At 44.0% G+C, this 24,365-nt stretch overlaps 1 protein-coding gene across 1 annotated transcript; it reads right to left on the bottom strand.

The window, feature by feature from the left end:
- Positions 1 to 2,429: 2,429 nt before the first annotated feature.
- On the bottom strand, positions 2,430 to 24,050 carry SOAT1 (sterol O-acyltransferase 1; the record flags this gene model as incomplete). The annotated part of the gene is made up of 15 exons (XM_082286958.1): positions 2,430 to 2,866; positions 3,655 to 3,800; positions 4,542 to 4,677; positions 5,176 to 5,274; positions 5,728 to 5,825; positions 6,234 to 6,363; positions 7,449 to 7,494; positions 8,142 to 8,223; positions 8,867 to 8,945; positions 10,065 to 10,347; positions 12,069 to 12,176; positions 12,489 to 12,548; positions 12,643 to 12,791; positions 16,511 to 16,569; positions 23,927 to 24,050. 15 exons carry the CDS (start codon positions 24,048 to 24,050, stop codon positions 2,810 to 2,812), a joined length of 1,656 nt encoding a protein of 551 aa, XP_082143084.1. The 3' UTR covers positions 2,430 to 2,809.
- Positions 24,051 to 24,365: the final 315 nt, after the last annotated feature.

Below are 24,365 nucleotides of genomic sequence, written 5' to 3' on the forward strand. Positions count from 1 at the left end.
GGTGATTGTCGGGAGCTTGTCGAGCAAGGAGCTGCAGCTGTACTGGCTGCCATTCCAAAGCTGGAGGCTTCCCACCTCACGACTGAGGGAGTTACCATGGAAGCAAGCTGCACAGTTCTTGTGTTGGAAGGAACCACAGAAAACAGGATATATTATATTACATTATATTAAGAGCTCGTAATGGGCAGGTTGGGAACCTTCACATCCTCACCGCTGACCAGAACACCGCACTGCTAGCTCTGGCACTTGCAGTCTAAGGAACTCAAACAAGGTATAATTGACTCTTAATTAAACAAGCAATGTGCAAAAGACTTAGTATTTCCCCCCCAGCACGCTTGAGAAAACTGAAAGTAAGCCCAGGTTCAAAAGCAATTTTAAAAACCCACAAAATGGAAAGTAATCCAAACTGTTAACGCCCTGACAGCACGGTTGCCAGACACCTTGATCTACAAGGCTGAAAACCTCAACTTGTCAAAAACTAAGGCTAGTTCCAACAGCTGAGCATCCCTTTGTGGTTGCCTTTTGCTTGCCAGCTGCTCAAGCCCTCAGGCTTCGAACAGTGATGATGCTGACATGGTAAATGCTGATATTCCTTTTGGGCATACAACAGTGCCAGGTGTGAGGGAAACACCAAAATAGGGCACAAAGTGCCATCCTTTGGTCTCTTTGAAAACACTGAGACTGTATCAAGACCTGCCACAGGTATCAAGATGGCAAACCAAGTCCCTAATCCATCCCACCCTCTCTGAGGGCAGTTACCTCTGTAAGTGTTTTGAGCACCAAACAAAAAGGAATTGGAGTGAATCTCATCATATACCAAGGAGGTGACAAAGCTGTTTGGCCAAAGGGTGTTTTTTTGTCTTTTTGTCTGTTTTTTCAATAAGGAAGCTTATTTGTTCCAGAATGTCTGTTCTTTCCTCCCACGATAAGTATGATAAAAGATTTCAGATTACTCAAGCTGAATGAGAATAAAGTAATCAATTTAATGCTCAATTTGATTTAATACTGCCAAATTTGAGTATATACATGAACCCCTTCCTCTGAAATTACTTCAACTATTTCATCAAACAGTTTCTAGCAGGAGTTGTTTCCAAAAGAGAACCTCACACAGAAACACTATTTGGCAAATTTGACCTGGTACAACGTCTTTTCTCCAGAGCATGATTCCTTCTTACAGCAGACTGAAAACTTGGAAGAGTTAAAGTATTCCCTAGCTTTCATGAACTTACTTCTGACTTAGGTTAGTGAAAACAGAAGCCCAAAGGAGAGTCTGAAGTGGCTTGGGAGACAAGTCCATCAATGGTCCCAATACTGCTGGTATGAAACACCCAGGGCTGTAGGCAGTAAGGAAATGCTGTTCTCTACTGGCAGTTTCTGGCAGCATTTGAGTAATTCTAAAATCTTTGTCACCAAAGGTCTGGATTCTCTGTCAGGTGGCCCTTTTCACCAAAGTTAGGGTATGTCCCTCAGGTGGCCCTGTCTCCAATAACAGGAGCTGCAGTTCCAGTAAAACTGGAGCGATCTGTACCCAGACACACTGGAAGTTCCCTGTTCTGTTTAGCACCTGAGAACAAGGGAACTGAAGGGACTCTGACTGATTGTTCTGGAAACCCCAAACTCACACACAGCCCCTGCCCTTACTGGTGTGTATGGGAGGATGTCCTCCCTCTGCACCAAGAGGACAGTACCCAGGAAGCTGATCTCCACCTGCAGCCCCCTCTGATGCCAGGGCAGACACAAGCAGGTGACAAAGCAGCTGTGGGCCAGTCCTCCTTCCTCAGCAGCATTAGAAGCTGCTCCAACACACATGGGCACACTGGACTGCATGTGGCCATTTCAAACGAGATCATGCTCTGTACCTGTAAAGCTGATCCCATTTTCTTATGGTTGGGTCAGAGTATTTCAAGTTTTTCTTAATAAAGAAACCCTTAGCAACCTGTATACCTTAAAGCACCTGCCAAATTAAAGCAAAATCTCTTTTACAAGTTTATCATGTTAAAAGAATTGATTATCTAGAGCAGGAGAAAGGAAGAGCAAGAAGAAAACGTATTCCTCAACTCACAAGGGCCTTCAGAGAACAAAAATGGTGTAAGGCAGTTGGGAACTAAATGAATACAGAGAAAACAAACTTTTGGTGTAAAAAGTCGTATAAAGCCTGCACACACCACACCCTGCTTCTGAACCTGACTCTGCAATGCAGCCACAAGCACAGTGACAACCCCTCTTCCTCTGCCCATTTTATATCTGTTGGCAGCCAACATACACAGGATACAGTTTGAAGCAGCCAGGAAAACTTTGGCCATCTTCAGAGCAAGGAGGCAAATACCCTGTTGCTCTGCCATCTGTCCATGTCTCAGTGGCAGGCAGGATCATGAAGAACACAAGTTTTGTAGACATCCCATTACCAAAAAGGAGAAAAAAACTGCAAAGGGATGGCTAAGAAAGATGGACGGATACCAACAATGAGCTACCAGCAAATCTGACTAGCTTGCCTCTTGTCCAGGAAAGCAGCAACTTGGGGGGACCCCTGGATGAGTAGGATTCCAGTAGACTCCACCTTCAGCTCAATGTTTTACTGGCATGGAAATGGCTCAAAGTGGGACAGCACGTAATAGATGCTGCCTTTGAAGTCTGTTGCAATCCAGGTCAACTGGTTTGCTCCAGCAATGTTTTAAAATTACAGTTTCTCCCCAATAATCAGGAGGCACAACTTCCCTTAGAAAAAATCTGTAGTGAGTTAGATCATTGGTCCAAATACTTGGAGGACACCTCTGTTTTTCTGTGATGACATGGCCAGAGCACCCCATTTTCACATCTTCATGTGACACGACCACGAGCGTGGCTTTAAGTAGTCCAGGAATGTGGGCTGCAAAACATGGAGAGGCAGTAAATTAGTCACATGCCAATAGCACCAGCTGTGCTACGAGCTGCTGAAGTCAAACTTCTCTAACAGGAAAGATCAAACCACATTTCTGCACCCTACAACCCTGTTCTTGCCCTCACTGAACAGTGCCTGGAGGGTGGCTCCAGCCACAAGTTCTGTTACATCAGGTAAACACTGTGCCTAGTAGCCCATTATATCAAGAAGCCAAGTTAATTTATGATGGCAAACTCTTAATTGAGGAGAATCGAACTTAAAATAGAGGCTGCCAAAGGATACCTTTGGTTAAAACTGAAACCAATTAGGACAGCAGGAAGTTTTATCTAGAACGGAATCTGGTACCAAGAAAACGAGTTCCAGAAAACACCACCAAAACCCCAGACTCTCTACAGGTCACCACTTCTCACCACCACCCACTCTAGCCCGGAAGAGGCACAACAGGCGCAGTTTTTGTGGGCCTCCCCCAGAAGTTTCTCCTGACTTCACTGGCCAAGTGCTGCAGTTGCATTGCCACAGCCTAAGTGAGGTCTAGCATATCCTGAGAAATGTGCTAACACCACCCTTGGTTTCAAGTAGTGAAATACCACCAGCACAGAAGGAGCACTACTGAAAGCACTTCTGTTAGGCAGCCTCTAGGCCAACTAACTCCAAAGGAAGGGATGTAGCACGCTGCCAGAAAGGCTCACACCATTTAACTTCCACTCTTCCTGCACAGCAAGGCAGGACAGGCACTCCCACAGCAGCTTATCCCACAGGAAGGGCCAGGCACTCACGTTTTCCGTGGGGCAGTACTGGCGGGCATACCACTCCTGGCTGTAGAGGCAGATGATGACACCTTGGCCCAGGAAGAGGGAAGTCCACATGATCACATTCCAGAAGGGCCCTTTCCGACGGTCATTAAGGGTGAAGTTGAAGACCACTGGAAGGAGGTGACATGAGAAGCATTACCCAAAACAAGCTTAAGATTCAAGAATTAAAGATCAACCAATTTTACTGGATCTTCCCCTCCTTTCACTTGATCTCTGGAGCAACAAGGCTACTCCATGAAAATCCAGTGATGCTTGGCAATAGAGCAAATACTCTGAGCTGGTTCTGACATTACTTCCAGTAAGCTTGCCAACAAGCTGGCCTGGCTGTGTGCCTCTGGGAATCAACACTCTTTGTGCTACTCTGGTCACCAAGGCATGGCAGGAGTGGCCTAGAGTTTATTAGAGCCCTCTAACTCAAAACCCAAAAAGAAATGCAAGGGCTCTGACTTTTAAATGGGCTCTTCCTCACTGCAGTAGTGAAGTAATACTTGCCTTCCACTATGACTTTAAAGAGGAAGACTGACAAGCTGCTGACACACAGTGATTCAACCCCCATCTTGGCGAAGAAGAAGCAGTGCTGTTAAACTCTGTGCAGTGTCACAGGAACAGCAGTATATCGTACTCTCTTCCTCTCCACCAAGCCCCAAGCTTCCAAATCCTCTGTCTATAGATAGGTGTGTGTCTACTGAGCTGCAAAAATCCATTCACAAAGCTTGGACTCATACCCCTTGGACAACACCACTGTGCATTAGTGCTCATGGAACAGCTGGTGTCATTGCCAAAAGCACCAAGCATGCTTCTCTAAAAAAAAGCCACAAACCCCCTCCCATGCTCTCTTCCTCGGAACTTACCTCCAAAGCACGTAAACAAGCAGAAGAGAACCGGATAGAAGAAGCCAAAGCAGATGCTGAGGACGTACTCGTGCACAGCAGCTGACACGGTGAAGACAGACAGCATGGCTGCTGCTCTGAACTTCTTTCCAAAAAACTGGGAGAGAGGAGAATGCCAAGTATTAGGAGCTACTCTGCTGTGGTTTTTGTTTGGTTGTTGCAACACACTGGATTTTCTTCCCCGAGCTAAGAAGGTTCTCCAGCCAAGAGGCACATGTGAAATGCTAAGCGCCTCCCAGAGCACCTTGGGGTTTAGATGGTTTTTGTTCAGGTGTATTTGTGGTTCCCTGCCTAAGTACTTGGGCTGAGCACACTCATTAAATGCCTACCACAGCTCACGGAAACAGTGCACCCTGAGTTCTGACTGCTGAGCCAATCCCTGCACTCCCACATCTCAGGCCCACGTTTTGCACACTTCAAGGACTTGGCACTGAGCACTGGATCTCTCTAAAAGCACAGTGGCTCCCCACAACAGCTGATGTGAAACATTTCTGTGCTTCTAAACAGACGGGGATGCTGCATCTTGACAAATGTACCATTTTGCCCCGTAGTTAAATGTTTAATTACCAAATGAATACATCTGCTTGCTACTCACCCAAAGGAAGTCCCTGTAGGCATAGTAATAGAGCCAGTCATGTACTACCACGTTCCAGGTTCTGTAGTAGTTTGCATAGGACGTGGAATTCCACCAGTCCTGAAAGCACAGTTGAAAGACTATAAATCTAACTATAAAACCTTCTAGAGGGCTTTTCTAGGACACAATAATACCAAGCTAACATAACAATTTGACCAAGCTTTCCATCATGCTTTCAGCATTCCACTTGGTATATTAAGGTTTGGTTTTACCCCAAACTGCAGTGGCTGACATGATAAAGGAACATGAAGAGGGCAATTGGAACTGCCAGGTAGGTCTGGTGGCTGCTTCTGTTTGTGCACAGGGCGTTTCACCTTTAGCAACTCAGACTGCCAAGCAGAAATCAAAGCTGTTCCACAGCACAGCAACAAACTTACGCCGTAACAGCATAAACCAAGCACAATCCCACAGCTGCTTTGTTTGGTAAAACAATCTTCAGTTTCCTCCTCTTTTTTTTTTTCATGATGACAATGACTTTCAGAAGCTTTATGAACTACAGCTCCTGCTTCTTACCTTGTAGAACATCCTGTCTGCGAAGCGCAGCATCTCGGCAAACGCGTTGAGCCAACAGTGAAGGAATGCAAAGAACACCAGGAAGAGAATCAGCACACCTGGGAACAAGGGACATCCACACCAGTTCTGCAGTGTTTTCTCTCAGCCACAAGCCAGAGCACCGAACACAGTCAAAACTGGTCTCACAGACACTGACACAGATGAGCTTTACTGTTTTGTACAGGTAGCACAACAGCATTTCAGTTTCTCACCACGCCAGGCCCTGCTTGCCCCAGAGGGCAACAGCAAGGCTGCCCCAGAGCTGCAACTTGATTGGAAGACAGTTAAATTCAAACCCAGCTTTTATTTTGTATTGCTGATTTTGAAGTTTTACCCCTCAATGCTGACGTCTGCCCACAAGATCTCCTTTGCTGATCTCTGCCTGTCACGAACACATCTCAGATGAAGCACTTCTCCCTTCCACGTCTTGCACCAAGATAAAAGTCACTCGTGGATCTGGGCCCTACCTGGCAGGATGGAGTTGAAGATGCAGAGAACCAGCCCTCGGAGGTTGAAGGTTTCCTGACTGCTGTTGCGAAACTGAGGAATGCAGAGTCTCACAAAGATGTAGTAGGCATAGAAAAGTGAACCAAGCACCTGGAACAAAAATACCCCAAAACCTGACTTCATAACAGGAACGCACAATTAAAACATCACCACTTGCCAGCTCTAGGAGAGAACAGCAGCTGCCAACACAAGCCAAAAGAATTTATTTTACACTGCTGCCAATAAACCTCCCTAAGGATTCAGGCAGAAAGCAAGCCACAGCAACCCCTGGAGCATGCTGACAGGCAGCAGCAAAATCAGCTTCTCTTTTCTATTACAGCAGCTGTCAGTTTTTCCCAGTCCTATCAACTCAAAAGTCTTGACACAAAAAATCCATGCCACTGCCAAAGTGGGAAAAGTACCCTTGATATACATCCAGGATAAGGGCAGAAATAATCGAAAAATACTTACTGTAGTTAAATCCAATATTACAGCTTATTTTTCTTTTATCCCAAAGAAGACATTTACAGGCCAAAGCACCTCAGGCTTTCTCTGGCTCATGAACCCATGTTGTGGATGTTGAGGTCAAAATACAAGTCACCGTTTAAGTACCTTGATGTAAGGCAGGTGTGTGCTCTGTCATCCTCTGCCCAACAGCAAGCAGCCAAAGGCCTGTCCATGCTGCCTTTTTTAAAAAAATTGTTTTGCTCTTTAAACCATAAATGCACTGTGTGACAGTGAAGGTTTCAGTCACACAAATCCATTACTTGGAAACACATCCACAAGAAGCTATGGAGCTCACGGCCACAAATGTGAAGAACCAGTCAACCTTGAACTCAAACGAGTGCTGAGGATTTGGACTCCAGGCCTCATTATTTCAGAGCTGCTCTGAATATCTGCAGAGAGGAAGCTGTGCCAGAGCACTACAATCAGGGTGAAGAGGGCATGGGTGTTGCTCTACACATAGAGAGGTTTTTCCATCGGGAGGCTTGTTTAGGCAAAGATTTTAAGTGTTTTTATCTTTGGCACAACCATCAGCGCAGCAAGATCACAGTTTATTTGTTAGTCACTGAAAAGTATTCTTTACTGGTAAGCCCACGCCAAGCAGGGTGATTCAATGCCAAAGAGAGAGCTATTGAGCAATGCATCTGAGATGATCTCCAAGAGTGTATTCTGCAGAAAGCTGCACTACTCACCTGTGCAAACTTGGTGGCCACATAGCCCCATCTTATCGTGGGATTCCTAGGAAAAAGAACAGGGTATCCCAGCTGAACAGGACCTCAAAGCAGCAAACCCCTCCCTTCCATTACTTGAGGGAATTTACAATTTTACTGACATATTCTCTGAAAAAAAAAATGGCTTTTGGATTCCAGAATTCTTAATCTCCTGCCATCCAAGGGATGTCTGCCCAAATTGCTGGTTCCTCACTTTCAACTGCAGCAATTCCATAAATGGGAAGGCATCTGGAGGGCAGCACTGTGCAGCTCCGTAGGAGGTGGGGAGCTGCCGACAGTCATGTAAAGGACTGCTGACTTCACACTGCCAAAGTGCAACCCAGCCATGGACACAAGAGTTTGGGAGCTCCCACTTTGAAAGGCTTCAGCCTCAAACTCAGGGACAGGGCTACTTATTAGCACCACATAAAACACTTGGGTTCCTATTGCAGGAACTGTCTATCACTACATAATCTGTAGCAAGCTCTTAATTTGTTGAACTTCAAGTGAGTTTCCCAAAGAAATAAAAGCAGAACTCCATGAGCAAGTCTCGCCCTTGCCAGCTTAACCACATCTTTATGAAAGCTCTAATGCATAAATTGATCACACCCAGGGGTGCCTAATGTTGGCTTCAGTTTTCAGACTACTTTAATGTTGTGTTGTTGCTCACATTACCTGGGATAGTTGTCTCTGTAGATGAGGGTGGGAGCAAAGAGGAAGTACAGGTACTGAGAAATTCTGGGAATATGTACTGTGCCTGGGAAGAGGGGGAAATAAAAGAACACACTGCAATCTGTTTACTGACAATTCAGTTTCCCCAGTACCCTTTCACAAAACAGAACCCTTCTCACCTCAGAAACCTCAGTCTGGAACTACAGGTATGGCATTTGCAGAGAATAAAACAAACTCAACCTTTCAGATGGAATGCATGAAGCACAGTTCACAAGTGAGGGTAACTAACTGTCTGCTAACACCTAACATTTCCTTTCCTCCTGGGGAAGATAAAGCTGCAAGGCCTGTATCAAAATGTCCAGCCAGCTCTAGCATGCCTTGCTTAGAAGGCCTTTTGTTCTGTGATTGCTGTCACTTCATCTAGAGCACTGAGCTGCAGGTGTGCAGGCAGCAACTAGACACCTTCCACTCCTAAAAGCAGAAATAAGGAATCCTGGAGAACAATGACTTATGATCCAGAGAGGACTTGGACCTGAACAACAGTCTAGCTTGTTGTCTAATACAACTGAATACAAATGAAAAGGTTCAGGCTGAAATTATGATGCAAAACCTTTGACCTCCCCATCCACAGACACCTATTGAAGTCCCACCTCTCCAGCTGATGAGGGCAGCTCAAAGCAATGGGGGGAAAACTAAAGCTGGCTATGCCAAGTGAAGCAGTCACTCACCAGACTTGTCCTTTACCGAGGACAGCACTCTGGGTACGTTCTCCCGGATGAAGGAATGACCCTTCATGACAAGACGAACCTGTAAGGCCAAGAGAAGAGCAGCTTAGTGCTCTCTTTTTCCCAGCTTTCCAGTGAAGACTGGATCAAGCATTTTACAGCAACACCTTCAGCATCTTGGTTTCTTTCCAATTTAGCCCTTCTACAAGGAAAGGGCTGCTTCCTCTGCCCACAAGCCTGTTTAACTGGCACGAATTTCAAACTCTGCAAGGGGAAACATGCAGCAGCAATCGTAGCTCAGGAGAGTCAAACACACCTCATCTACACTTGCAGGACAACCACAAACACAGGGAACTCTGAATAACACCAGCAAGTCACTAATCAGCTAACATTAACTTAAAATTGAAGGGAACCCCTCTCCATTTCAGCAGGCCTGGATGTTTCAAAGTCTAGATGGCTCCTTGAAGTTACATGTGTTGTACAGCAATTATCACTACCTGTGTATAAGGTGGTGCCCCACATAAAAAGTCCACAGGTGTTGAGCAGGTTTTTTAAAAAAAATTGTTTTAATACTGAAGAACCAAAAGTAGGGCCAGTCCAAAGTTAATTCTTAAAACTACACTCATCCCTGACCATCCTTGTTTTAACCTGATGGTCTGACCAGACCACTCTTGCACTCTTCCCCTGCTCCCTGCCACAAAAACCAGTTCCACTTCCAAATAAGTTCTGCCTACAGAGCCAAGACACTGGCTTCTTGGGAACAGAAATGCAAACAGGAAGCACTTCTTGACTGTGTACTTGCTTTTTTGGGTTTGTTTTTTAAAGAGGAATGTTACAGCTTCCTTGTGCACTGTGGCACAACATGTTCTTAAAATTGGTTTTGAGCATTTAGCATCCACAGGACAACCAGAAACAAATGGAATTTCAGCCTTGAAGTAAAAGCCCACAGTAAAATCTTAAATACAGGGTAAAAACCCACAAGTGGTTTCCAGGTCAAAATTAAGTTTATTCTCTACTCTTATTAGATTTGCTGCATGTGACTGTCCTCAAGTCTCAAGAGACACTGCATCCACAGCCCTGGCTTAATTTAATGAATGAAAGTAACATTTGACTCCTTTAGGAAGAAGGACCCTTCCCACTTTTCTTTGAAAAGAAAAGTCAGTGTGTCCTAGGACACAGAGGATACAGGGTAGGGACTCACCTGTTCCAGTATTACAATGAAGCGGGAAGCTGGAGGCAGGGCATAGGACACAGCAACATAGGTTGGTCCAAACCCAAGCCCAGCTATTTGGAAGAGTGTGAACAGCATCCCGTAGAAGAAAGAGTGGATTGCACGATGGGAGGAACTGGAGTAGCCCTGGGCCCACCAGACAAAAAGGTTGTATGGAACCACTACTGTGGCACTGAACATGCACAGCCAAGTACAGAAGACAACGGGGAACTTTCCAAAAACAAAGACCAGGAGATCAAATCCAAGGACCAGCCTAGAAGGCACAAGGAAAGAGACAATTTTCAGTGTCCATTGTTTGATTAGAAATACTTCTGCTCCACTAAGTGGCTACAAAACACAAAGCTCCCAGATCATAGTTGTCTGACAGTCTGGACAGAAGTGACCATGGCAATTTGAGCTCAGAAACAGAGGACTGTCTGTGGCAGCACCAAGTGGCCACCCTCAAGTATCCCAGAAAATAAGAGAAGGACTGATGCCATGAGTGCTGTCAGGCACAGCTTACCTTCAAATCCCACAGGGCTTAAGCACATCTCTAAGATCAGCATGTGCTTTAAGAGTGGGCTCAAGCTCATCCCTGCTAAGAACGAGCACGTCACTGAACAATCCACTGCCGAACCAGGGTCTGCCAGAGCTTTTGGGGAACTCTCCCAGGACACCACCACTACAGCACTGAAACTCAGTTCCTCCCAGGGCTTTAAGCCTAAAGAGGCTTTTTCCCTGCCTCTATAGGCATGGGGTATTTTAACAACCAGCACTCAAACCTAGTTTAATCCTTCTTTGTGGGCATTCCACATGGACTCAGTTTGGAAGTTCCCCAAAAGGCTCAGGGTCATTAGAAGGTCAGGCCAAATATGACCAACTGGTGTGCACCAGGTACTTTAGTCCATTAATCAAGCTTAAAACATGAGGACATCAACAAAAGGCTGATAAACTTTACTGCCTCTCACACTCAGAGCTTACTCCTGCAATAAGCAACTCTTCTAAACTAAGGTCAGAGAAGATGACAGTACAGAGTACACCAGCAAAAGTTTTTTCTTCTCAGGTGGAGGCTCAATTGCAAACTGGATCCAAGTTATCAGATCTAGCTAAAACCATAGATACCATTTTAAAAATTATTTTAAAAGTAATTGGGGAATCCAGCCCTAGTTGACTGTAAGGTAAATACCCATTCTCCCCCAGTGTCCATGCACTAGTAAGTTAGGATCAGCTAAAAAACATTCAGCAGCACATGAGCCTGTTCTTATACCCAGACCAAAAGGACAGTGATTATAATCAAGATACAGCTCTGGTTTTGTACACTGAAGAGCCAACAATCAGCACGATAAACATGTAATCCTACTTGTGTACATGAGATAGAGCTTGCCAAAATACTACTTAAGCAACAAGTCAGTGTGAGGAAAGCAGTCTTTCACAATCTTGTTCACAACTGGCTACCTGCAAAGCACTATCTCAGCAGAGGCTGTGCCAACATCCTTGAGATTTTCCCCCAGGAAAAACAAAGTTCTATTTTTATATAAGTACAAGTAGAGTGCTTCAGAACTGTCATTTTTAAACAGAGGAAGGACTGCTGAAGTATTTAAAGTCTTTCTAAGCAGAGTCCTTCTTCGAGCAACACAAGCAGCTGAAAGCTACTGTCTCATTGAAGATATTCAACTAAAGTATTCCACATTCCCTTTTGCCAGCCTCGTGATGAACTAAGCACATTGGGCTGAACTGTGCTGGTCACAGTTCTTGTGTAACACATCAGTTAGCAGCGTTTTCCTAATACCCAGCTATCTGATTTGAAATGGTCATAGCCTCTCAACAGGAGTTCCAGCATATATTCTAAGTATGCCAAGTTGAAACCCACACTTCCAACAACATCCCAAGAAGGATTCCCCCTTTCTTCTGCACTGTTCTGCAGTTTCGTGTACATCTGGCACTCTGGAAGAGCTATTCCCAGCCCTTATCCCTGTCTTCCCAAAGCATTCTTACCTTCCTTCATCAATGAAGTCTACTAGAAGTGTACTGAGGATGAAGACAATGAGAAGAGCGATGAACATGTGGTAGATTGTCCTGATGTGACTCACTTCAAACAGCTCACTGAGGGAGAGATCAGAGTTAAGGTACAGTTGGGGTGCCACAGACACAGACACTTCCTCAGCTTATCCTCAGACAAAGGATAATTAGCCATGATCCCAGTGGTACTGAGAGGGCTGTAATTAAGGTTTATATTTGCGAGATGTAGTACAGATATTACAGAAAGAGAGAAGGTTGAACAGATTAGTCCCTATGGATTTGAACACAAGACCATGGGTAGTGGCAGGAAAAGAACCTCAAAGCAAAGGCTCATTACTTTGCTATCAAGGGCATTCTCAGTCAATTTGATGAAATTAATTTGATGAAGTTACTCACTCCAAGAGGGACCTCCTGGCAGTAAAGATTTTCCCATGTTCTGGAGGGGCCCTCGAATTCCTGCAAAGAAATAAGAGAACGTTTGAGACAAAAAAGGAAATAAAGCTTCCAGGAAACATAACCTTGTTATAGCAACAGCTTAAAAGGGACTTACTTGGCTTTGTGCAGTTCCTTCTCAGCACAGGAAGCTGGGAAAAGGGAGGCTGGAGATGAGGAGTCCAGGAGTGCTGATTTTGCCACCAAACTGTTCACAAACTCTGTGAAGTGACTGTCCACCTCCTTCATGAAAGCTGGCTTCAGTTGCTGAGAGAGTAAAAACACAGCAGTAAACTGTTTAACTTGCTGGGTACATTTTCATACAATAATTATATTCCTTTTTATCTGGAGCAGGACAGAGCAAGGCATCAAGAAAACATTTCTGTACCATCTGCCAACAGTTGGAGCCTACTTGGATAAGACCGAGGTTCACAAGCCCTCAGGCCAGAGGGCTTTGAATAACATTTATCTTCTCCATCAGATTCAACACAGAATCGTTCTGGCCTTTTAGAAGACTTATCAGACTTGTGAGAACTCAGTTCCTTAATGTTTAGCCCTCAAACACCAAATGGGACCAGCCTAGTGATGAAGCGCAGCTGAGAGCCAACCCCCGAGCTCCCGAACACTCTGCCAGACAGCCACCACCTTCAGCAAAAGGCAAGCTTCAAGAAATTACTTAAAATCTAATTGCATATTCTGCTTTGTTTTCTTTATGCAAGTGTTTACTAGCCATATTTGTCTGACCATCCTTTGCCTGGTTTCCAGTTTGCCTCCAGAGTCGAGGTGTGAGTCCTCCTACATGATAATTACGTATCATCCTTTCATCTGGTCTTGCTACTGATCAGCTGCTCAAGAAACACATTATGTTTCCCTGATCACTTCCAGAATTCCCAACTCCTATCTACTGTCTCATCTTGAAGGCTGAAAAGGAAAAAAAGCCTGTTTTCAAGGAGGTTTCTGAAGAAGAGAGGGTTGTGTGGAGACCTCACAGCACCTGCCAGTGTCTGAAGGGGACCTACAGGGAAGTCAGAGAGGGACCTGTCACGAGGAACTGTACTGACAGGACCAGGGGCAATGGCTTCAAACTGGCAGAGGGCAGGTTTAAATCAGATGTTAGGAAAAAATTCCTTCCTGTGAGGGTGGGGAGGCCCTGGTAGAGGCTGCCCCATCCCTAGAAGTGTTCAAGGCCAGCTTGGACAGGGTTCTGAGCAATCTGGTCTAGTGGAAGGTGTCCCTGCCCATGGCAGGGGGTGGAAATGGATGATCTTGAAGGTCCTTTCCAACCCAAACTATTCCATGATCCTATGAAATACATGAACAGATGATGTATTCTTACAAAATGCTCCTGTTTAATGTGACAACAGCCAAGCAAGTTTAACTCTCTGGCAGGAAATACAAGACTATCTGAAGTGAGACCACATCCAAGGAGAAGACCCTGAAGTCAAGATGGATCAGAACTCTACAATCCTCCTGTTTTACAGTAGTCATATCCAGAGAGATCTCTTGAAACAAAAGCTGCAGTAGAAAAAGGAGCACATTAATATTTAACTTGAAAAAACATTTCCCCCCTATTTAGCAGCTTCTAGAATAGACTAAATAAGCTTCCCCAGTGCTTAACAAAGTTCTTAGGATCTGGCTACTTTTAGATTATGCTTTTCTGGGAGGCAGAGGATTGTCTCTGCAAGAGATAGGAACTTGCTCCTTTTAAAACAGGAAAAAAAAAATAAACAACAAATATTGACTACTTGTGAACACAACCTGTAACAGAAGACACTGGTGCTCCCTGGTACGGCCTAATTTTACAGCCCACATGCACATATCCCTACCAAAAAGTCAAATAGAAATTCCTGTTTCTCTTGGACTGCTCAAATTTCCATGCCAAACAAAGCACTATTCATTCCCAACTTTTTTTTTTTTTTTAATAGTGTCTTCCCTTTTTTAGCCTAACTCTCCTGAGGCTTAGCAGGTGATATTTCCTTAAAATACCTCTTCCCTTTGGCTGGCACTCTGCTGAGATTGCCTCCTCCTAACACAGCCCTCCAGGGCTCATACCAACACGTGCACATGCTTGGATTGGGAGAGCAGGCCATGAGTTCTTAATAGACTAAATAAAATACAAATCAGAGTACAGACCCTACAGTAATTGTAACTAACTGCAATTACAAACCAAAAACCATTAAAAGAATGCTATGCTGTCAAAAGCAGAAGCTGGCCAATACTAAGAATTGATGACAAGTCAGGGATTGAGGGAAGTGACCCTTCCTTATAAAGTTGCAACAGTTCCCCAGAGCTTTACTCATTCTACCAGATTCGGTAATTTTGGTCACTGACACGTGACAACACCCAGCCCTGACCTAGAGACAGAACACACCATTCTCAGCTCTGCTTAGCATGGACAAAGGACTGCACTTCTAGAGAGTGCAGGTGCTGGAAGGCCTCCTCTGCATGAGCAACACCCAGCTCCTACAAATCCCATTTACACCTGCGGGAGCTGCCAGTGACCAGGCTTTCCACAAGTCAAGCATCTGCCTAGAATTCAGATACCTATCACAGAAAAGATAAACTGCAGTCCAAGCCTCTGTTCAGGGGTTCCCACAACAAAAGGGCCCAGCACTCCAGAAATTCTCAGGTATTTTGCAGTAGAGTGTTTTTTTTTTTTTTTCTCAGCCTTGAAGCACCTTAAACAAATCTGCAAGCTGCATGGCTCAGGACTTAGAATCTGAACTCCCTATGTTTTGGGAGAAATTTCAGCAATTAAAACACCAGTGACCTACTGGTTTTCTAGGATTCTCTTTGTGGGTAAGAAATCACTTTGTCTACAAACTGTGTCTCAAAGCTGGTGACCAGGAAAAAAAATAAGGAACAAGAGACACTCCTGAAGAAAAGAAATCCAAGGTCAAGTTGACCCCTTGCAACCAGCTAGTGCTCCCTGGAACTTCCAAAGCTACTTGTGCTTTTTCTCCTGCAAACACCCACTGCCACCACAGAGATTAACAGTGGCTGTTTTGTCTGCAGAGAAGTTACCAGGCTTGATCTCCTGTTCTCAGCAAGGATAAACAGGATAAGACAACACCCAAAATAAAATTCTGAGCTGGCTATCCTTCTGATGGGCTGAATTTTAGAAGTTTCAGCAAAAAAAAAGCAGCACATGCTTTGTGGAAGACATTTAAATACACTTTAGTTATATCTGTTACAAATTACACACCCCCTAGAGGGGGGGGGGGAACCAGGAAAATATCTCAAAGGTGCAAGGTATTTTTCTCTGTCTTCTAAGTATCCACTCCCTACTATACATGTCAAGCTGGCACAATTAGATCACTTCAGATTTACCACGGAATTTGCTGCAATAAAATTATGCAAGAGTGCAGGGTGATTCACCCTGGAGAACACAGGTGCCACAAAACAATGGTTAACAAGGAGGGTGCAGCTCATCCTTAGCCAATTTAATGTAATTTGGGCATAAATCACCTTAATGTGATCTAAGAAAACGGCAGCCCACACAGATGCAAATGATGCCAGAAACACCCAGTGCTATTTTCTCTGAGGATATTGTTCACTGACAGAAAGAATGAATCCAAAGCTCAGGAAGGTCATCTCCTTAGTGTGAGCTGTGGGATAGAGGCTCCATGCTGCCCTTTATTCAATGGATAGCAGGACACAGAGCATTTTAAAGGCTCAATATGCAAGCAGGCTTGCTAATCATGACACTGCCAAAAGTCAGTGGTAAGGCAATTTCCATTTTATTTACAGGTCTCAACGTTCATTCTTATCTTTGGACTTCAACCTATTGGTGTCAAGTAAGACAGAACCTCATTATATAACACTACCCCTCTTGTGCAAAGTGGGAGAGAGAGAGGGCTGTGGAAAAGTCACTGCACTCAAGCTAGGACTGAATAGGGCTGTTTGTGTTCCAGGACTAGTGACTCTCCAGTTGACATCCAGGGTCAATTGTCCTGCTCCCCACCACAAGCAAGTATTGTATTTACCTCAGCTTCTGCTATTAGCTGCATTTTCCTCGTTATCACGTGGTCAACATCAACCCAGCCTAAGGAAGGAAAGCAAACATTGAACATTTTTAGTTGCACATCTGAAAACACAGAAAGCACAGCATACAGTAGCTCAGACAACAATTTTTCAATAGCATTTCTGACTTCTAATAGGTTCCCACTAAACTCAAATCAAAGCTGCAGGAAGTTCATAAACTATGACCACGTATTTTAGGATCACAGCACTGTAAGGCAGTCAACAGCTGATAACATGCTGGATTTTATTTTTCATCAGCAATTGTGCAAATCTTTCCAAGGTCCCTAAACATATTCAGCCTTGAAGCAGCAATCAGAACGACCCTTAGAAGGTCATATCCAAGTGTGCTGGTTTTTTATCAGAGTTTTATCTTAACCAGATGTAAGGTTAGTTTGTCTGGAGGTCTCTCCACTGCCAATAGACAAGGCAGCCAGTCACAGCTGTCAGTAAAACACCATGATCAGCTCTAAGACAGGCTGAATGGCAAGCTGGACAGTTATCCTGTGGTCAGATCTGGCTATTCCCACTCCTTTAATCCCCCAGAAGTGCTAGATATCAGTGTGACTGTATTCCTGTGTGTTTCACAGTTTAAGTAAACAGTCAGGCTAACATGCCATCAATATAATCTTGTATATAATATAATAATAATGACTTTTGTCATTACTAACACCACTGGCCGATAGGTGAAGCCTGAAATGCCACCTTTCTTCTGCATTAAAAACCACACATCTGAGATGCCTCTTGACATCGAGGGGAACAACACCCACAGGTCAGACACTTCAGACCAGTTGAGTTTTAGGACAAGCACCAGCTGGTGTTTCACTTCTCCAAAAAGAACAGAAGATAAAGTTACTTAAAACACAGAGTCTTGCACATGAAGGAAAATCAAGACTGAAGCAGCAGCATCCACCCCCCTAAAATACTAGTCAGAGTGAAAAGATAGCAACAAACCTTGCCTTGTGCATATCCTTTGGCATTTATAGCTACAGCACCACCTTACACACCGACACACAGCCAGAATTACAACTTGCATGTTTGGTGTCTCAGACAACATTACCACTTTTAGAAAAAGAAGGTACTGAGCTGATTCCCTAACAAGATTCCAGGGAAGCACGAGCTAACAGATTTGCTGTAGAGGTGCCAAAGTTGTGCTGCTGTGAGACAAGAAGACAGACTGATAGCACTACCACAGTGCATAACGTGGCCCCCTTGCATGAGCACAGCCTCCACACAAAATGCAGTTTCGTTTTCAGAGAAGGAAGTGCTTCTGTGATGCTCAGGAGTCTCAGTCAACCTGTTTGAGCAACTGTTTGTAAGTGTTTTAGGTAGCCCTGCTTCAGAGGTGACTCCTGTTCCAGAACTGGAGAAGACTACAACACCACAAGAAACTTTACCTTTGGTGCAGCTATGCTCAGTTGTTAGCATTAATTCCCCTTCCCACCAATCAAGCAGGAATTTTGATTTTTGTCTGTCTGGAGGGATTTTGGTTTTTGCCTATCTGCTACGCAGGCTGTAGGATTAAGGACAGACCAGCAACAACTGCCTATTACTTAGCAGACTTCTAATGTTAACAACAAACAAGGAAACTGCTTAACACCATTGATTTTGGCTGCACGCAAAGATCCATTTTTACAAAAATAGAACTCCTGGTTGCTAAGCATCTCACCTCCAAGACAAAAAAAACCACCAACCCCAAACTTCAGTATTTAAGCTCATGGTGCTGTTACATTTGCAGAACAACAGCAGTCTGGAAAACAATTTGAGAAGAATGTAACATACCCTTGACCCATTCAGCTCAGGCACTTTGCTGGTCTCAAACAGACACTCCCCCAATACACTAAAAAAATAAATAAAGTTGTTCCACAAGCAGCAGAACTGTGCCCCTTCATATATTCTCAGTGGCTCTACTCCCTCACTGTGCCACTCCACAAGTGTATTCCCAGCCCCCTCCTTCCATTACTACTCTGGGAAGAACCACCTTGTGCTGACCTGCTAGAAAGCAGAACAGAGGAGCTCAAAGAACAACTAACCTTTCCCTTCAAAAAACTAAGAATTTGTGTCTCTTACCCAGCTGCCAGTCTTCAAGATGATATCAAGTTTGCTTGAAGCCACCCAACACAGCCAAAGAGAACAGGACACATGGGACTTAAGGAATTGCATTATTTCCTTTTTAAGATAAGCTAAAAATAAAATAACCAGTTCTTTGTCCATATATTTCCTGTCAGATCTTGCCTTTGAAGCCTCAGTCATTAAAAACTACCCAGGAAATAAAACACTCTTTTAGACTACAGGGCCTTAAAACTGGGTATAGGTTACATACACCAAATGTCCAGCTTTAATGGCTGTACAAGAAATGAGGCCAGTCTCTGACCTGCTGATGCTGCAATTGCTAAATTGTATGCAGTGTACTCCTGTCACTTTATTTGCCCTCATCCTAGTGTGCATGCACAGAAAAGATCAGAAACACAGCATCTTTTAATAGGTTTTAAAATCAACATCTCCGTGGCTTCGGTATAAGCATCTCACATGACAAAGTCAACTCACCTGTGAGCTTGTCTTTTTCAACACAAAACCTTGTGCAGAAGAAAACTCACCCCGAACCAACCCATTCTGCTGGATTGCATCACCCCATAAAGCCAGCTGTGTCACAAGGCAGATAGCAGAGAACAAGCACATCATCTTTAATCACTCATCTTCCCTTGCGCAAGACACCACTTCTGTTCTGTCAGGTCACTGGAGAAGAGATTCAGCACACGATTTTCAGTCTAAAAGGAAACGTGCGCTGCCGAGAAGTCCAAGTCTTCCCTTTCCTTTCACCCTGCAAATGAAGTCTGCATCCCTCTGTATCACTTTGGGATTGCAACAGTATTATATAAAAATGGACTCAAGACTGCACTATACAAGCAGGCACATCTTTGCATTTAAAAGAAGTTGAGATTCTGCCTTAAGAAGGCAGAAAATATATTTAAAGTCATGAGAAAGTTGTCTTGAAGACGAATATGAAATAGTGGGCACTTTCAGAGAAGACTTAAGCAGGGCTTGCTTCGGAAAAGCTTTGTTCATAGGAAGAAGTTTTTACTCAATGGCATTGGGTTCCTTTCCCATCAGCAAGGACATTAACAAGATCTTTAAAGGACCACTTGTCTTGAGCTTGATCCTTTCAGAATGTGACTCCTCTATGCAGACCAAATTCCAAGCAGGCTCAAAAGCCAGAAGAAAAAACACACGAGCAATTTAATTGTAAGTTTTGTTTCCCTATGAAAACCAAGCTAATAAAAAAATCACCTGAAGATTGAGAAAGCTTCTTAATTGTTGAAAAGTTGAGCAACTCAAGTTTCACAAGATTGACAGCGTACCTTTTCTAAAGGATCTTGTTGTCCCTTTTTCAACCCACTCTTGCACATGTTACAGATAAGTGACATTTGAGATGGGTAGAGCAGAGAATCACCCATATGATGTTGGTGCTGCAGCTTGGGATCCAAAAAAAACCAGCTTTGTTATTTCTTGATAAGACAACTTCCCATCCAAGAGGTTAAAGCAACACAGGCAGAAGGACTTCATCAATGTCAGTGACCTGGATTTAAAGGCTCCCTCTCCAAAAACACTGAAGATGTTATCAGAAGCAAAGCAATATTAAAGCCAATCTAGTGCAAGGCTATTGTAAAAGAGGGGAGGAGTTCCATATTGCTACAATACAACACACGTTAATAATTTGATGCTAATGAATGTTATTCTTACTCAGGATAATTTATTTGGCCACTCAGCAAATAGAGGCAAGTTATGACTAGACTCAGCTGATCTGTTTAAAGAATTGACAGGCCATAGGTCACTGCACTGCAGCTGGGTGAGTATGTAGCTTAAAAAAATCAGTGCTGCAGGGACATGGAACCCAAACAGCCTCTTCACCAGCAGGAAGGAACACCAGCATTCTCTACATTATGCTACCATGCCTGCAGGCTCTTCACAAGAGACTGCTGAGCCTCCACCTAACCCACAGGTTCCAAAACATGACAGCCCCTAGAATTGCCAGAATCCACCTAGACAAAACAGCTTTTTGATCTATCCCTCAGAAACACATCCCAGATACTCAATTCAAGCAACTTAATCTGCAAGAACAGCCTGTTGAAACCCTGAACACTCACTGCTGTGAGTCACACAGCAAAGGCTAAATCTTTCCAAATTGCTCCCTGCTGGAGAGCTCTCTCCTCCTCCATCTCTCTGTAGGCACACACAGTTTGTGCATCACCATGAACTTCTGCACCAGGGATGATCGATAGTAACCTCTCCACTGGAAGATAACAACCCCTTTCTAAGATCAGCATTACCAAACAGGCTTACTCACACCAAACAGAGATATGCCACACAGCTTGTTTGCAGATAAGCCTCCAGAGACACTTCAGGCCTTTCCTGATTTCTGGGGAAACAAGAACAGACTCCAAACCCACCATTTTACTGCTCTGAACAGACTAATCTGAGCATTTTAGAGGCATTCATATGCACACTTATGACCCATGTCCTCTCTAGCCTTTTAAGATCTGTCCATGTAGTTTCTATTACGCTCACTCCAGGTGAGTTTTCTTGCAACCAGTACTGTCTAATACCAATATCCCATTAAGCAGAACAGTTTCATATTTCTCCTCGTATCTCCTGCTGAAAACATATAAGACTTATCTTATTAAGGAAGCCTGGCTTTTGACAGGGGATTATTGCCACCTAGATCATCTGCTGACTCTGAGCCAGGACCAAATTAGTTGTTTAATTACAACACTGGAGCCAATTCAAGGAGGAGAAATGATGTGTAAGACTGAAGTTCAGCTACTCTGTCAAAGTGAAATTACAGGCTGAATAGTCACAAGATAGAAATAAATCAAGGCACAGAAGATTCCTTCTGCCAATCTCAAAAGTGTATTTCCACACTTCTATAAAATTGGGTGTACCTGAGTAAAAACTATTTCATCTTAGAACCCAAGCAATGAGACAGTCTTCAGAAGCATTTGAAGAGCCAAGAAAAAAAATAACCTCAACTGTACAAATGGAAGAGTCAGACCTACTGTAGCTCTAAAGCCAATACATGTATTAAAGGTATTCCTCTAAGCAATTTCAGATCAGCCAATGCATCCGAGTTTTAATGAAGAAAGGATTAAGGGCCCAAAATAGAAAGTTCACACACTTCTGGAAACAAGTCAGTTAGCCCTGCCACATCAACTCTTGCCGCAGAAAGCAGGCTGTGTTTGCTGTCATCAGAGAAGATCAAGGGTGGGTCATCCTTATGGTTTCGTTTTTCTACAGCAATAACCGCCACAAACATGCTACAATATTTACTTCCACACACTCTTGACCTGGCTAGAATCACTCGACTGCAACAAAACATGCATCTTGTCTGAAACTCTTCACAACACCCAGCATTAAGCTGTTAAGAGTACAAAAAGGCTGTTGCCAGACAGCGGATCATTAGCCTCACACTGCCGTTGTGCACATCAGCACTAATGCCTTAGAAACAGCTATTCAGGAGTGAATAGCCAGGACAAAAGAAAGAAAAAACATCTATGGCTACTTCTTTTGAGAAGTTCCGACACCTCAGCCTTGAAAGCCCTCCCTAGTTACAAAGGCACCCTGGGCTACATGAAGGGGCCGCTCTCTGCAACTCATGAACACTTCAGCTCCATAGATCTTCAACCTTTGGGTCACAGAGCTGCTGATTTAACTCCCCTGTACACAAGAATTCCTGACCAGAGGGATGCATCTTTCTCCCATGCCTCAGGGCATCAGATTCATGCCTCTTACCTCCCTGTGTTATTCCTGCTGTCACCAACACTGAGCCGAGCAAAATAACACTTTGTGACACCTCTGCTCAATTGGCAGCAACCTTGGCAGGTTAAGATGCACTTAAGTCTTGACTAACCAGGATTCCTCCCTGCTGTCCTTCACTGCAGTTTGTACGGGATTAAAACCACATTGCACTGTTCCAAGCCAACACACCAGGCACATGGACACCGCCAAGAGATCTATCCCTGGATGTTTATTTGCTACACACTCACAGTATCCCACCTGCAGTGGTGTTTTGCGACATCTCAGAGGTGTTAAAATGAACGGCCTTTAAAGACACACCCACCCATCAAGTCCTAATTATCACTGCTGTATTTATTACTTACCCTTCACTCATAGCAGTTAAGGAGTTTCCACACATGAAAAGGTTAAAACGGTACAAGTCTACTCCCAAGCCCAGCATCACTGGATTCCAGTAGACACCAACTCCCTGCAATTTCCTAATACAGTCACATCTGATCCAATTAAAATTACTGTGCCACCAACATCTTAAAATCCCAGTTCTCCAAACAGCTTGTGGGATGGCTTTCTCTTCAATGTATTTTATTTTCAATAAGAAATCTGACTTGTCCTAAACTTAAACTTGCTCCAGCTTCCATTTCAGTTGAAAGGAGTACTATGAAATAGTGATGATGTCCAGAAGTATATCAGTGAGAATTATCTCCTTGAGTCACTGGCACCAGGATTTAGGATCTTGTACTCACATGGCACCTTGTGATAAAATACTTCAGCTTTTTGCTTAATGTGTCTCACAAAGGGAAAGGAAACAAGCTGCCATTACATCTCTAACCTTCTTATCACCGGGCTGGAATGTGGTACAGCATAACCAGAAATTACAGAGTCCACAGGCAAAACCACTCATAGTGCCACACAACTGTCCCTGCAACCCAAGGGACAGGGCACGGCAGCAGCGACCCTTCCACAAAGCCAACTCTAGGCCACGTGACTTTTAAGGTGACCACAAAACAAATGAACACAAACACAACTGTTTATTGTTCTGTATTCCGGCAGCCAAGGTTAAGTCTGAATAAAAGGGAGCTGTCCTGACATGAACAGAATCCCAGAGCAGCAGAGAATCATCCTCTGTGGCATCCCACCTCCACCTGTCTGTCAGGTGGATACACCGCCTTAGCCTGGTGTGTTAAAGACCATTTTCTTCCATCTTGACAAGTCTCATACTTACAGGTTGTAAAGCAAGTGAGATGAAGTCCCAGAAAAAGCATTTACCAGGATTACTCAAAAGTGTTGCCAAGGAGGCATTTGCACCGTTTACAGCATTGATGCATCTCTTCCTCCTGTGACAATTAATCCCTGTTTTAGACCCCTGCAAGCACTGCAGTACACAGCTCCTGAGGGAAAGCTCTGCAGGACAGCACCCCAAACAACCCACACCTGCTGAAGGGGTGCAGCTGGTACACAGGGAGCTCCACCTTCTTTCCAGAGACAGAAAAACAGAAATGAAAGAGTGAAGAGGCAGAGCCATGAGTAGAAAAGGCACTTCAGAGGAGATCACATGCCAGAGATGCAACCAGTGCTGAGCCAGTGAGTCTCACCATTGCTTGAGTTTTGAAAGGACCTCTCGCTCTCAGGTCTCCTCTGTGTCTCTTCATTCTCAGGGGTCTTGCAGGTTGCAGTGGAGCCAGACTGGCGTTTCCTTACGCAGTCATCACCTGCCATGGTTACCTAGCTAGATCAGAAAAGGAGAGCAAATATTTAATGACAAAAACCTCATTTATTTTTCAATAATACATTTACATAGCCTTTTTTACATTGAAGTTAGACTTTCTTCCCTTCATCATGAATTCAGAGCAAGGATAGAGAAAATTCAGTACACAATTGAATTAGTCATTTACTGTTGAACACACTTCCTTTCCCTTCCTACAAGCAGTACAAGAACAAAGTAACCAAGTACACTCCCACAACCAAAACATCTCCCCACACCTCCCTCTTTTCCCTATAGACTTTGTAACTACCTAAAATAACTCAAGCTTT

Source organism: Coloeus monedula, assembly GCF_965178545.1.
Source record: "Coloeus monedula genome assembly, chromosome: 9".
NCBI classification, from domain to species: Eukaryota; Metazoa; Chordata; class Aves; order Passeriformes; family Corvidae; genus Coloeus; species Coloeus monedula.